Source organism: Aethalodelphis obliquidens, unplaced genomic scaffold (genome assembly GCF_003676395.1).
Source record: "Aethalodelphis obliquidens isolate GAN/ISIS:26980383/991018 unplaced genomic scaffold, ASM367639v1 scaffold63, whole genome shotgun sequence".
Taxonomy (NCBI): Eukaryota; Metazoa; Chordata; class Mammalia; order Artiodactyla; family Delphinidae; genus Aethalodelphis; species Aethalodelphis obliquidens.
The window spans coordinates 2,658,398-2,672,002 of NW_020838007.1; the positions used below are offsets into that span (position 1 = coordinate 2,658,398).

At 40.3% G+C, this 13,605-nt stretch overlaps 1 protein-coding gene and 1 pseudogene across 2 annotated transcripts; one reads left to right on the forward strand and one right to left on the reverse strand.

Moving 5' to 3' along the window:
• Positions 1–774: 774 nt before the first annotated feature.
• LOC113610424 (PRELI domain-containing protein 1, mitochondrial pseudogene) lies at positions 775–1,982 on the reverse strand (annotated as a pseudogene). The gene has a single exon (XR_003429080.1). The product of XR_003429080.1 is annotated as a PRELI domain-containing protein 1, mitochondrial pseudogene (transcript).
• A 4,865-nt stretch (positions 1,983–6,847) lies between these two features.
• MC2R (melanocortin 2 receptor) lies at positions 6,848–10,171 on the forward strand. The gene has a single exon (XM_027088570.1). The coding sequence runs from the start codon at positions 7,101–7,103 to the stop codon at positions 7,992–7,994; it is 894 nt and encodes a 297-aa protein (XP_026944371.1). The 5' UTR covers positions 6,848–7,100; the 3' UTR covers positions 7,995–10,171.
• Positions 10,172–13,605: the final 3,434 nt, after the last annotated feature.

A 13,605-nucleotide genomic window follows, 5' to 3' on the forward strand; every position in this document is an offset into this window, starting at 1 on the left:
AAGAATACATTGATCCTCTCTTTATTGCAGGGTAATAATTTTTGGTGTCATTTTCTAAAATACTTTGTTTGGCCATCATTTTAGCAATTGTTTTCACCGACAGAAAGCACTCTGGGGAGCACCACCCTCCCTGGCAGTGGCATTGAAGCCATGATTCAGCGCTCACTGAAGCCCAGACCTCAGTGGTCTAAAAGGCATTTTCAGAGACAAGTGGGAAAAGTAAAGATGGTTGCTGTCTCAAGGAATGTAAGAGTTCCACTATTAATTTGGAAAAGAATTGCCCATTTGGTACTTTTTCCCCATAGAATCTGAAAAATGAAGTTATAATATTTTGTTAGGTGATAAAGAGCACAAACTGGATTGTTTTCATTTTCTACTAAAGATCTTATAAATAGTTAATGTTGTTTTGCTTTTAATGTTTACCAGACACATTCCTTTTTTTAAAGAAATAGCCAAAACTTTTAAAACACCCATTACATTCTCCTATTATGAAGAATAATTTAACTTTACCTCTTATATTGAACGTTAAACTGGGGTAGTTTCTTTTTTTTTTTAATTTATTTTATTTAGATTTATTTTTGGCTGCGTTGGGTCTTCCTTGCGGTGTGCGGGCTTCTCATTGCAGTGGCTTCTCTTATTGCGGAGCATGGCACACGGGCTTCAGTAGTTGTGGTGCACAGGCTTAGTTCCTCCGTGGCATGTGGGATCTGCCTGGACCAGGGCTCAAACCCGTGTCCCCTGCATTGGCAGGTGAATTCTTTTTTTTTTTTTTTTTTGAATTCAACAAGTATTTATTGAGTGCCTGTTATATGCAAGATTTTGTTTCAGGTACTTGGGACACATCAGAAAATAAACCAAAGGTCCCTGCCCTCATGGAGCTTACAGTCTAGCGTTTATGACCACTTCACCTGGAGGTGACCCTGCGCAAGTCACTGTACCTCTATCTTCAGCCACCTGATGCAGGAATAAGCAGGCCCAGCTCAGACATGGGTAACAGCCTGGTGTGCTGGAGAGGCCAAACAACACACCCACCCCCAGCCCACCACCCAGACAGTAGACAGGGCTGGAAGCTGACTTTTAATAATGAAGTACAAGGAGGAAAGAGCACAGGGACTGGAGCAAGTGGTCTGCTGTGCTGCGGCCCCAGGGCCTGGGCTGGCTACACAAACTGCTGCTGCTGCTGCTGCTGCTTCTTGGTGGCTGCCTTGCTGGCAAGGTCCTTGGCCTTCTCTGTAGCTGCCAGTGCCGTTTCCTTGGCCTTCTCCTTGGCTTCCTTGGCTGTTTCAACAAGGGTTTTGGGAGGGGTCTCACCTTGCAGCTTGGCCAAGATGTATTCAAAACCCTTCATAGTCTTGGTCACGTTGCTTTTGAACTGGGCGAGACCAAATTCCTGGACAGCTCTGGAGACGCTGAACAAGCTAGAGGAGACCCAGGCTTCCCGGCAGATTTCGGTCCAGCCGCTGTTATCAGAGTTCACACGGTAAACACATCGTTCCTCTACCACCATCAGCCGGGCATGGTTGATGTTCCAGGTGAAGGTGGTCATGGTCTGGTTCTGTGGGTCCACAATAGAATCCTCCAGGATGTACACTGAGTGAGCAACATTGGCAGGAAATAGTCGCTCAGCCCAGCGGGGCATCCTGTTCGTCTTGGTCAGGAGTCGCCGGGACAGGAGCTTCTGGTCAGGGGTCACCTCCCGGTGCACTATGTCTTCCGTCAAGACATGTTTGCTATAGGGATTCGGGTACCGCTGCCAGAAGGCAGCGAACACTTGGTCCCAGGAACTCCGGAGCACGCTCTGGCCCAGGAAATACTTCACCATTGTCCAGGCCGGGCGGGCTCAGTGCCCGCGCAACATCAGGGGTGCGGAGCCCGGGGGGCACGCGGAGACCGGGCTGGAGCTCGACGCTCGGCCGCCAAGCTAGCAGCTCAGTCACTCCAGCGCCGCACCCAAACAGGCGCCACCGCCGCCATGAGGATTTGTCTGCAGGTGGATTCTTAACCACTGTGCCACCAGGGAAGCCCTGGGGTAGTTTCTTAATAGTATTTGAGCATCCATAGCAGTCTATGTCTCCACCAAATTAGAAAACAAATTTATAAACAGTATTACCAAATCAAATATATTTTTACCCTAAAATATGGAAATGAAATCTGTGAGTTCTCCCTTTGAAACAGAAGTGAAAACACATATTGCACCATCAACTATGGGAATAGTACATCAACATCTTTGCCTTTTCCATAAGCTGTAGGGTCAGGCAGTGACCCAGAAAGGCAAGCAGTGGAAAGAAAGGACCTAAACATCCTGTCAATTCATGGAACCCACCACCACCTCCAAGTTGAGGAAGGGTGACCGTGTGCTTTCCTGTTCTGAATATTTACTTCTTTACTTGTTCTAACCCACTTTACATGCAATTGGATTCAGGAGAAAGATAAGGAGCGAAAGGGGAGAAGCACAGGATAATCTTTATCTCTAGGCTCAAAATTCCACTAAATATGTTTTCACAGAGCAGTTAAGATGAGGGTCCAACTATATAATAATAAAAGGATCAATACAAGAAGAGGATATTACACTCATTAACATATATGCACTCAATATAGAAGCACTTAAATGCATAAAATACTAACAGACAAAGGGAGGAACTGATGGGAATACAATAATAGTAGGAGACTTTAACACCCCACTGACATCAATGGACAGATCTTCCAGTCAGAAAATCAGTAAGGCAACAGAGATCCTAAAGGATACAATAGAACAGTTAGACTTAATTGACATCTTCAGGACACTACATCCAAAAAACAAAAACAAAAACATAAAACAACAATAATACACATTCTTTTCAAGTCCACATGGAACATTCTCTAGGATACTAGGACACAAAAAAGCCTCAACAAATTTAAGAGGCTAGAAATTGTTTCAAGCATCTTTTCTGACCACACCAGCATGAAACAAGAAATCAACCACAGAAAGAGAAATGAGGAAAAAAAATTACATGGAGACTAAACAACGTGCTACCAAAAAACCAATGGGTCAATGATGAAATCAAAGAGGAAATAAAGAAATACCTTGAGACAAATGATAATGGAAACACAACCATACCAAATCTATGGGATGCAGCAAAAGCCATCCTAAGAGGGAAGCTCATAGCAATACAGGCCTTCCTCAAAAAACAATAAAAATCTAAAATAAACAACTTAAATGACCACCTAAAAGAATTAGAAAAAGAAGAACAAACAAAACCCAAAGTCAGCAGAAGAAATGAAATAATAAATATTGGAGAGGAAATAAATAAGAGATCAAAACAACAGAAAAGATCAATAAAACCAAGAGGTGGTTTTTTGAAAAGATAAACAAAATTGACAAGCCTCTGGCCAGGCTCACCAAGAAGAAAATAGTGGACCCAAATAAACAAGATAACAAATGAAAGAGGAGAAATAACAAAAAATATGGCAGAAATACAAAAAAACAAAAAAGAATACTGTGAAGAGTTATATGCCAACAAATTGGACAACCTAGAAGAAATGGACAAGTTTCTAGAAACATACAGTCCACCAAAACTGAATCAAGAAATAGATAATTTGAACAGACCAATAACTAGAAGTGAAATAAAATCTGTAATTAAAAAAAAACAAACTCCCTGTAGGGCTTCCCTGGTGGCACAGTGGTTGAGAGTCCGCCTGCTGATGCAGGGGACACAGGTTTGTGCCCCGGTCTGGGAAGATCCCACATGCCGTGGAGCGGCTGGGCCTGTGAGCCATGGCCGCTGAGCCTGCGTGTCCGGAGCCTGTGCTCCGCAGTGGGGGAGGCCACAACAGTGAGAGGCCCGCATAACGCAAAAAAAGAAACCTCCATGTAAACAAAACTCCAGAACCAGATGGCTTCACTGGGGAAGCCTACCAAACAAACAAAGAAGAACTTATACTGATCCTTGTCAAACTCTTCCAAAAGACTGAAGAGGAGGGCACCCTCCCAAAGTCATTCTATGAAGCCACCATCACCCTGATACCAAAACCAGACAAAGAGACTACCAAAAAAGAAAATTACAAGCCAATATCTTTGATGAATACAGACACAAAAATCTTCAACAAAATATTAGCAAACTGAATCCAACAACACATAAAAAGGATCATACACCACAATCAAGCTGGATTCATCCCAAGGGTCACAAGGATGGCTCAACACACACAAATCAATTAATGTGATACACCATGTCAACAAAAGACAAAAACCACATGATCATCTCAATAGATGCAGAAAAGGCATTTGATAAAATTCATCATCCATTCATGAGAAAAACTCTTGCCAAAGTGGGTGCAGAGGGTACATACCTCAACATAATAAAAGCTATTTATGACAAACCCACAGCCAACATAATACTCAATGGTGAAAAGCTGAAAGCCTTCCCACCAAATTATGGAACAAGACAAAGATGCTCTCTCTCAGCACTCCTATTCAACATAGTATTGGAAATCCTAGCCACAACAATTAGACAAGAAAAAGAAATTAAAAATATCCAAATTGGAAGGGAAGAGGTAAAATTGTCATTATATGCAGATGACAGGACACTCTGTAAAGAAAACCTAAATACTCCACACAAAAACTATTAGAACTGATAAGTGAATTCAGAAAGGTAGCAGGATACAAGATTAACAAACAGAAATCTGTTGCATTTCTTTACACTAACAATGAAATATCAGAAAGAGAAACTTTTAAAAAATCCCTTTTAAATATGTGTCCAAAATAAAATAAAATAAAATAAAATACCTAGGACTAAACCTGACCAAGGAGGTGAAAGACTTACAAGCTGAGAACTATAAAACATTGATAAAGGAAACTAAAGATGACTCAAAGAAATAGAAAGATATCCCATGCTCCTGAATTGGAAGAATTAGTATTGTTAAAATGGTCATACTACCCAAAGCAATCTACAGATTTAATGCAATCCCTATCAAATTACCCATGACATTTTTCACTGAACTAGAGAAATATTCCTAAAATTTATATGGAACCCCAAAAGACCCAGAATTGCCAAAGCAATCCTGAGGAAAAAGAACAAAGCTTACAGCATAATACTCCCAGACTTCAGACAATGCTATAAAGCTACAGTAATAAAAAATGTGGTATTGGCACAAAAACAGATATATGAATCCATGGAACAGAATAGAGAGCCTAGAAATAAACTCACACACCTACAGTCAATTAATCTTTGACAAAGGAGAAAACAGTGGAGAAAAGACAGTCTATTTAGCAAGTGGTGTTGGAAAAGCTGGACAGATGCATGTAAATCAATGAAGTTAGAACACACCTTCACACCATACACTAAAATAAACTCAAAAAAGGCTTAAAGACTTAAATATAAGACATGACACCATAAAACTCCTAGAAGAGAACATAGGCAAAACATTGTCTGACATAAATTGTAGCAATGCTTTCTTAGATCAGTCTCCTAAGGCAAAAGAAATAAAAGCAAAAATAAACAAATGGGACCTAATTAAACTTACAAGCTTTTGCACAGCAAAGGAAACCATAAACGAAATGAAAAGACAACCTAGAGAATGGGAGAAAATACTTGCAAACAATATGACCAACAAGGGCTTAATTTCAAAAACATACGAACAGGGTTTCCCTGGTGGCGCAGTGGTTAAGAATCCACCTGCCAATGAAGGAGACACAGGTTTAAGCCCTGGTCTGGGAAGATCCCACATGCCGCGGAGCACCTAAGCCCGTGCACCACAACTACTGAAGCCCTCGCGCCCTAGAGCCCGTGCTCTGTAACAAGAGAAGCCACTGCAATGAGAAGCCTGCGCACCACAGCGAAGAGTAGCCCCCGCTCGCCACAACTAGAGAAAGCCCATGTGCAGCAACGAAGACCTAACGCAGCCAAAAAAAAAAAAACCGAACAGTTCATACAACTAAATAGCAAAAAAAAAAACCCAAACAACTGAATCAAAAAAATAGGCAGAGGCCTAAATAGATATTTCTCCGAAGGAGACATACAGATGGCTGACACGCACATGAAAAAGTGTTCATCGTCACTAATTATTAGAGAAATGCAAACCAAAGTACAATGAGGTGTCACCTCACACCAGTCAGAATGGCCATCATTAAAAAGTCTACAAATAATAAATGCTGGAGAGGGTGTGGAGGAAAGGGAGCCCTCCTACACTGTTGGTGGGAATTGGTGCAGCCACTATGGAGAACAGTATGGAGGTTCCTTAAAAAACTAAAAATAGAGTTGCCATATGATCCAGCAGTCCCACTCCTGCACATATATCTGGAAAAGATGAAAGCTCTCATTCAAAAAGATACATGCACCCCAATATTCATAGCAGCACTATTTATAATAGCCAAGACATGGAAGCAATCTAAGTGTCCATCAACAGATGAATGGATAAAAAAGATGTGGTATATATATACAATGGAATATTACTCAGCCATAAAAAAGAATGAAATAATGTCATTTGCGGCAATGTGGATGGAACTAGAGATTATCATACAAAGTGAAGTCAGACAGAGGAAGACAAATATGATATCATTTATATGTGGAATCTAAAAACATGATATAAATGAACTTACAAAACAGAAACAGGCTCACAGACATAGAAAAGAAACTTACGGTGACCAAGGGGGAAAGTGGGGAGGAATAAAAGGAGTTTGGGATTAACAGGTATACGTTACTATATAGAAAATAAACAAAAGAGTATGAAAAATAATATATATATACACACATATATATAACTGAATCATTTTGCTGTACATCTGAAACTAACAAAACATTGTAAATCAACTATACTTCAATTAAAAATAAAAATATATTTAGGAAAGATTTTTAAAAAGATGAGGGTCCAGTAAATTGTTTTATTTAAATATTCCACCATTATATTTTGCAGAGGCAATAGAGCTTCCTCAAAGCTAACATGGCTTGTTTTTATTTTGTGATCTATTTTACAACTGATATTCCTACATACACTTTTTTAGGTGACTGTGTGGTTTTCACCTCAGGTCTTCAGCAAGAACTACAGAGAAGAAAAGATTCTGAAGAATCAATCAAATTTTCTGTCAAGTCCCAGTAACATCCCTGTCTTAACCACGTGCAGGAGAGATGAAACACATTATCAACCTGTATGAAAGCATCAACAGTACAGCAAGAAATAATTCAGACTGTCCTCCTGTGGTTTTGCCAGAAGAGATATTTTTCACGATATCCATTGTTGGGGTTTTGGAGAATCTGATGGTCCTTCTGACTGTGATCAAGAATAAGAATCTTCAGTCACCCATGTACTTTTTCATCTGCAGCTTGGCTATTTCCGATATGCTGGGCAGCCTGTACAAGATCTTGGAAAACATCCTGATCATGTTCAGAAACATGGGTTACCTCGAGCCTCAAGGCAGTTTTGAAACCACAGCAGACGACGTGGTGGACTCCCTGTTCATCCTCTCCCTCCTTGGCTCAATTTGCAGCCTGTCTGTGATCGCCGCTGACCGCTACATCACAATCTTCCACGCTCTGAGGTACCACCGCATCGTGACCCCGCGCCGTGCCCTTGTCGTCCTGATGGTCATCTGGACGTGCTGCATGGGCAGCGGCATCACCATCGTGACCTTTTCCCATCATGTCCCCACAGTGATCGCCTTCACAGCGTTGTTCCCGCTGATGCTGGCCTTCATCCTGTGCCTCTACCTGCACATGTTCCTGCTGGCCCGCTCCCACGCCAGGAGGACCTCCACGCTTCCCAGAGCCAACATGAGAGGGGCTGTCACACTGACTGTTCTGCTCGGGGTCTTCATTTTCTGTTGGGCGCCCTTTGTCCTTCATGTCCTCTTGATGACATTCTGCCCAGCTGACCCCTACTGTGCCTGCTACATGTCCCTCTTCCAGGTGAACGGTGTGTTGATCATGTGTAACGCCGTCATTGACCCCTTCATATATGCTTTCCGGAGCCCAGAGCTCAGGGACGCATTCAAAAAGATGACCTTCTGCAACAGGTACCAGTAGAATTATTGGTCCCTGATTTTAGGAGCCATGGGGAAATACTGTCAAGGGACAGAGTAACGTGACATACCAACAATACTAATGCTCCAACTGTCCTTTCCTTCCCTAAAGCACACGAGGAGAATCTCACTGACTTGTGTTGTAATAGCTCAGTTCCTTGTGCACAGCCTTGCTGTAGGTACAACTTCTATACCTAGAGAGACAAAATATTTACTAAAAAGAAGGACAAGATACAAAGCACATGCAGCAATACACATATGAGAACTCTGGGCTGAGGAAGAAGTTGTTCTTCTATAGATATCTAGCTAGCCTATCACTGGGGTGGCCTTTCCAAAGTACTAGGACAAGTACTCAGTGTATAAACTACAGGGCCTTTGTAAGCCAAAGGTGCCATTAAGTTGCTGTAGCTGAATTTGCCTGTCCCAGACTGCCACACAGAATCCCTGCTCGCCTGCTTTCCCTTCTGCCTGCCTGCTTTCTTGTATGCCATCTCAGATCTTTCTGGAAGCAGGCAGGATGCACATTATAAACGTCAAATAACCAGTGTTGAGTTTCCAATAATAAAGAAACCTTCTCCGTTAGTCTTCTTTGCTAACTCAGTATCCCACTGGCCTTAAAGTATTTTCCTGGTTAAAACTCCTCAAGCTTTAGGAGAATAAATTTCAAAGGAGGAAGTAAAAATTTAATCCATTTGGTTCCTATGTAGGAATAAATAAAGGTCAGAGGAAAATTGTGAAGTTTGTAGAAGATATAATCAATCCTTGTGTATCTGTCCAAACACAGAAGTAAATGAAAAGACGTCCCAAGCCCCAATATGCATTTTGTGGACTAAGTCAAGAGTGTGTGTGTTCACCATGTTTTTGGACTATGGGGGAAACCAAGACCAAAACAATACTTCAGGACAGTGCTATTATTGAGACCCAAGCCAGAGAGTGATGAAAAACACTTAAACTCATTCCACAGATGAGTCTGAGAGGCAGATAACATCACTGGAGAACTTCATCCTACCATCATCCACAGGAAAGATGCCAGATATCGAAAAGCAACATCCCAAGTAGGGTAAAGGAAGCATAAATTGCAAGTTCATATGTTTTTAATAGCTAAAGATAAAGCTTAAAGAGGAAGCAAATTCTGATCCTAAGTCCTTGCTGAGATGGAAGAGAGAAAGAGGCCAGGTCTGCAGGTGCATGGAGCTGAAATGCTCAGGATCCACAGTGAGGGACGGCGTCTCGGGATGAGGCAGTTCTTGGCCCTCGGAGTTTTCCCTAAGCTGCTGAAAGGAGAAGCAAGCCACAAGCAGGACTGCTGGCTGGGTGATGGGTTGGATATTAGGTGTGGGGAGGGACAGGGGCTTAAGAAGCAGAAGAGAAAGCACAGAGTTAAAGGGAAGGCAGCTGTGGGCAGGTGTCCAGAAAGCCTGTGACACAGCTTGAAGGTGAAACCCACAGTGTGTCTTCTGGTTCTCCATTCTCTAGAAATCCTTCTTTGGTCCTTCCCTCTCACCAAATGAATGATGATACCCTTTTTCTCCTCTTATTTCTCTGGCAGAACCTCCAGGACAAAGGCAAAAAGAAGCAAAGATTGAGGGATTCCTTACGCTTTTCTTCACTTTAATAGAAATGCTTTTAAAAATTTCACCAATAAGTTTACTTTTTGAAAATTACCTTTCATCAAGTTAATAATGTTCTTTTTCTGCCTAGTTTCTTAACAGTAATTTTTAATCACTAATCAATGTTGAATTTTATTTAATGCTTTTTCAGCATCTATCAGATGATCAGTTTTTCCTCCTTTAATTTCTTAAGGTGGTATATCACATTAATAGATTTTTAACAGTTGGGCTATCTTTGCAAACTTCAAATGAAGATTGATATGTAGTATACCAACCATGGTCATATTTACAAAGCTAAAATATACTGTTTGACAAACAACTTATTGTGAATTATACTTTTACATATTTGAAATTACCTATAATGATATAATTTAATTTATATTTCATGAATGACCTCTAGTGAATTTTAAGAAAAATGAGAATAGTACCAAAAAATACAGATTCAAGATATGTGGTTTTGAGAGAATTCCCTGGCTGTCTAGTGGTTAGCGCTCAGGGCTTTCCCTGCCAGGGCCTAGGTTCGATCCCCGGTCTGGGAAGTAAGATCCTGCAAGCTGTGCACTGCGGCCAATAAAATAAACAGATATGTGGGTTCCATAAATATTCCCTTTAAAATAAAGGAGAAGAAATTATACATGGAATATTTAGTTGGCTACTCCTTTACGTATATTTAGTGATTTTTAAAATCTATTTTGTGCAGATCCCTATTTGCTACACATGCAACAGTTTGTAGCTAGAAATTCTCACACTCAGGGTGACAACCTCCCATTGACATTACAATATGATCATTGAAGAAGCAGCAAACAACTGTTATTTATTTTGCCAACATGTGTTGTATATTTAAGATCTATTATTTGCGAAGCATTGCTGAAAAAAGAATCCAGTTAACTCCTCTTTGCAAATCTACATATATGTTTCTTTTTTTAAAAATTTTATTTTTATGTATTTTTGGCTGTGTTGGGTCTTTGTTGCTGCACGTGGGCTTTCTCTAGTTGCAGCGAGTGGGGGCTACTCTTCTTTGCAGTGCGTGGGCTTCTCATTGTGGTGGCTTCTCTTGTTGCGGAGCACGGGCTCCGGGCGCGCGGAGTAGTTGCAGCTTGCTGGCTCTAGAGCGCAGGCTCGGTAGCCGTGGCTCGCGGGCTTAGTTGCTCCGCGGAATGTGGGATCTTTCCGGACCAGGGCTCGAACCCCTGTCCTCTGCGTTGGCAGGTGGATTCTTAACCACTGCGCCACCAGGGAAGCCCTACATACATGTTTCTTTATCCACATAAGTGTAGTCTGTATTACAATTAAAATTTTTGATAGTATGTTAAGAGCCCCTAAATACCTATATACCCTTGTGCAGAGAAAGCACATCTTTTTTCACATCCCCTAATGTCTCAGGTCAGACTTCGACCATGTTCCTCAGAACTCTGAAAATAAGGAGGGAAGAGGGCAGGAGGACCCACAAAAGATTAAGAATACCCTTCAGAACAGTGAGTGTCCCTTGTTTCCATTAGGATATTAATAAATGTACCTAATTTAATTTTTTTAAGAAAGTTTTATGTCAGTAGAAGCTATACTATATCTGAGATAACAAATCCCATGAGCTTAAAATCTGTTAAAAGTCTTCATTTTATCTGTCCCTATTTAATCCTTTTCAATTTTCTACAGGTTCTAGCAGTCTGGAGTTTGTTGAACAAGACTGTGATGTCATACAGACTTTAAGCAGGACCCCTTGCAGCCCTTGCTGAAGAGCGCTGAAACTTTTCTCCTGCTCCCTTTCTCCTGATTCTTTGATGATATCCAACCCAAGAGTGTTGGACACATTGAAAATTGCCCCAATACCAATAAAGCTAAAATGTTGATCAAGTAAATTCATAGAATATGTCTAAAAGTGGCAAGAACTTCCTTTTACAGATAGAAAAGCACAGTCATGAGAGGTAAGAGAACGATTCAAAATTCACGTCATTGAGTTCAAATCCCAGCTCCATGTGTACTATTTGTTTTTGTTTGTTTGTTTGTTTTTTTCGGTACGCGGGCCTCTCACTGTTGTGGCCTCTCCCGTTGCGGAGCACAGGCTCCGGACGTGCAGGCTCAGCGGCCATGGCTCACGGGCCCAGCCGCTCCGTGGCATGTGGGATCTTCCCAGACCAGGGCACGAACCCGTGTCCCCTGCATCAGCAGGCGGACTCTCAACCACTGCACCACCAGGGAAGCCCTACTTAGATCTTTAATTTCCCTCAGCAATATTTTATAGTTTTAAGTGTACAAAACCTATACTTGTTAGATTTATTCCTAGGCATTTTATTATTTTTTTTCTTAAGATCATTTTTGAATTGTTCAGTACTAGCACACAGAAATATAACTTTTTTGTACATTGATCATGTATTATGTAACTTCGCTGAACTCATAGTTTTTTGATGGAGTTTTTAGAATTTTCTATATATAGTTATCTGCAAGTAAGACAGTTTCACTTATTCTTTTCTAATCTGAACGCCTTTTATTTCTTTTTCTTGCATGATTACACTGGCTAGAACCTAAGTAGCAAGAGTGAACATCAGTGCCTTATTCTCAATATTCTTTCAACAAGCATAATGTTAGCTGTAGGTTTTTGTAGATGCCTTTTTGATCACAGTGAAGTTTCCCTTCTATCCCAAGTTTGTTGAGAGTTTTATCATGAAGGGATGTTGGATTTAAAATACTTTATCGAAATGTTCACGCTGTTTTCTCCTTTATTCTATTAATAGTGTTATATTGATTTTCAGATATTAAACCTTCCTTGCATTACTGGAATAAATCCTACTTAATCATGGTGTATAATCCTTTTTATATGCTGCTAGATTCTGTCTACTAGTATTTTGTTGAGGATTTTAATCTCTATATTCATAAGAGATATTGGTCTGTAGTTTTCTTTTCTTGTGATGTCTTTTCCTGGCTTTGGGTGGTATCAGGGAAATACTGGCCTCAAAGAATGAGCTGGGAAGTATTCCCTCCTCCTCTGTGTTCTTTTTATAAAAAATATTTATTTGGCTGCACCAGATCTTCGTTGCAGCATGTGGGATCTAGTTCCCTGACCAGGTATCGAACCCAGGCCCCCTGCATTGTGAGCTCAGAGTTTTAACCACTGGACCACCAGGGTAGTCCCTCCTTTGTGTTCTGTAAGAGTTTGTGAAGGACTGGCATTATTTCTTCTTTATATATTTGATAGAAATCACCAGTGAAGTCATCTGGGCCTGAGTTTTTCTTTGTGGAAGATTTTTAAGTATTAATTCAATTTCTTTACTATTCAGATTCTCTAATTCTTCTTGAGTGTTTCAGTATTTGGGGTCCTTTTGTGTTTGTAGGAATTGGTCCATTTCATTTGTCTGATTTGTTGACATAAAATTGTTCATATTATTCCCTTATAATCCATTTATATATTGTAAATTTGATAGTAAATTCCTTTCATTCCTCATTTTGGTAACTTGTCTATTTTTTCTTGGTCAAGTGTGTCAATTTTGTTGATGTTTATAAAGGATTTATTTCACTGATATTCTCTATTGTTTCTCTGTTTTCTATTTCATTTATTTTCCCCTCTAATCTTTATTTCCATCCTTCTTACTTTGCGTTTAGTTCTCCCACCCCCTCATTATTTAAGTGGAATCTTAGGTTATTGACTTGAGATCTTTGTTTTCCTTCCCAATATAGGTGTTTACAGCCAAAAATATTCCTCTAAGCAATGCTTTGGCTTCATCCCATACATCCTGATGTGTTCTGATTTTCATTCAGTGCAAAATATTTTCCGATCTTCCTTGTGATTTCTTCTTTGACCTACAAGTTATTAAAATCTTTTTTGGTTTAATTTCCAAATATTTGTGGATTTCCCAAATTTTCTTCTGCTGTTGACTTCTAATTAAATTCTACTGTGGTAGTAAAAATACTTTGTATGGTTTTAATCCTTTTAATTGTATTGATATTAGTTCTATGGTCTATTCTGGAGAATATTTCATGTACACCTAAGAAGAATGTACATTTTGCTGTTGT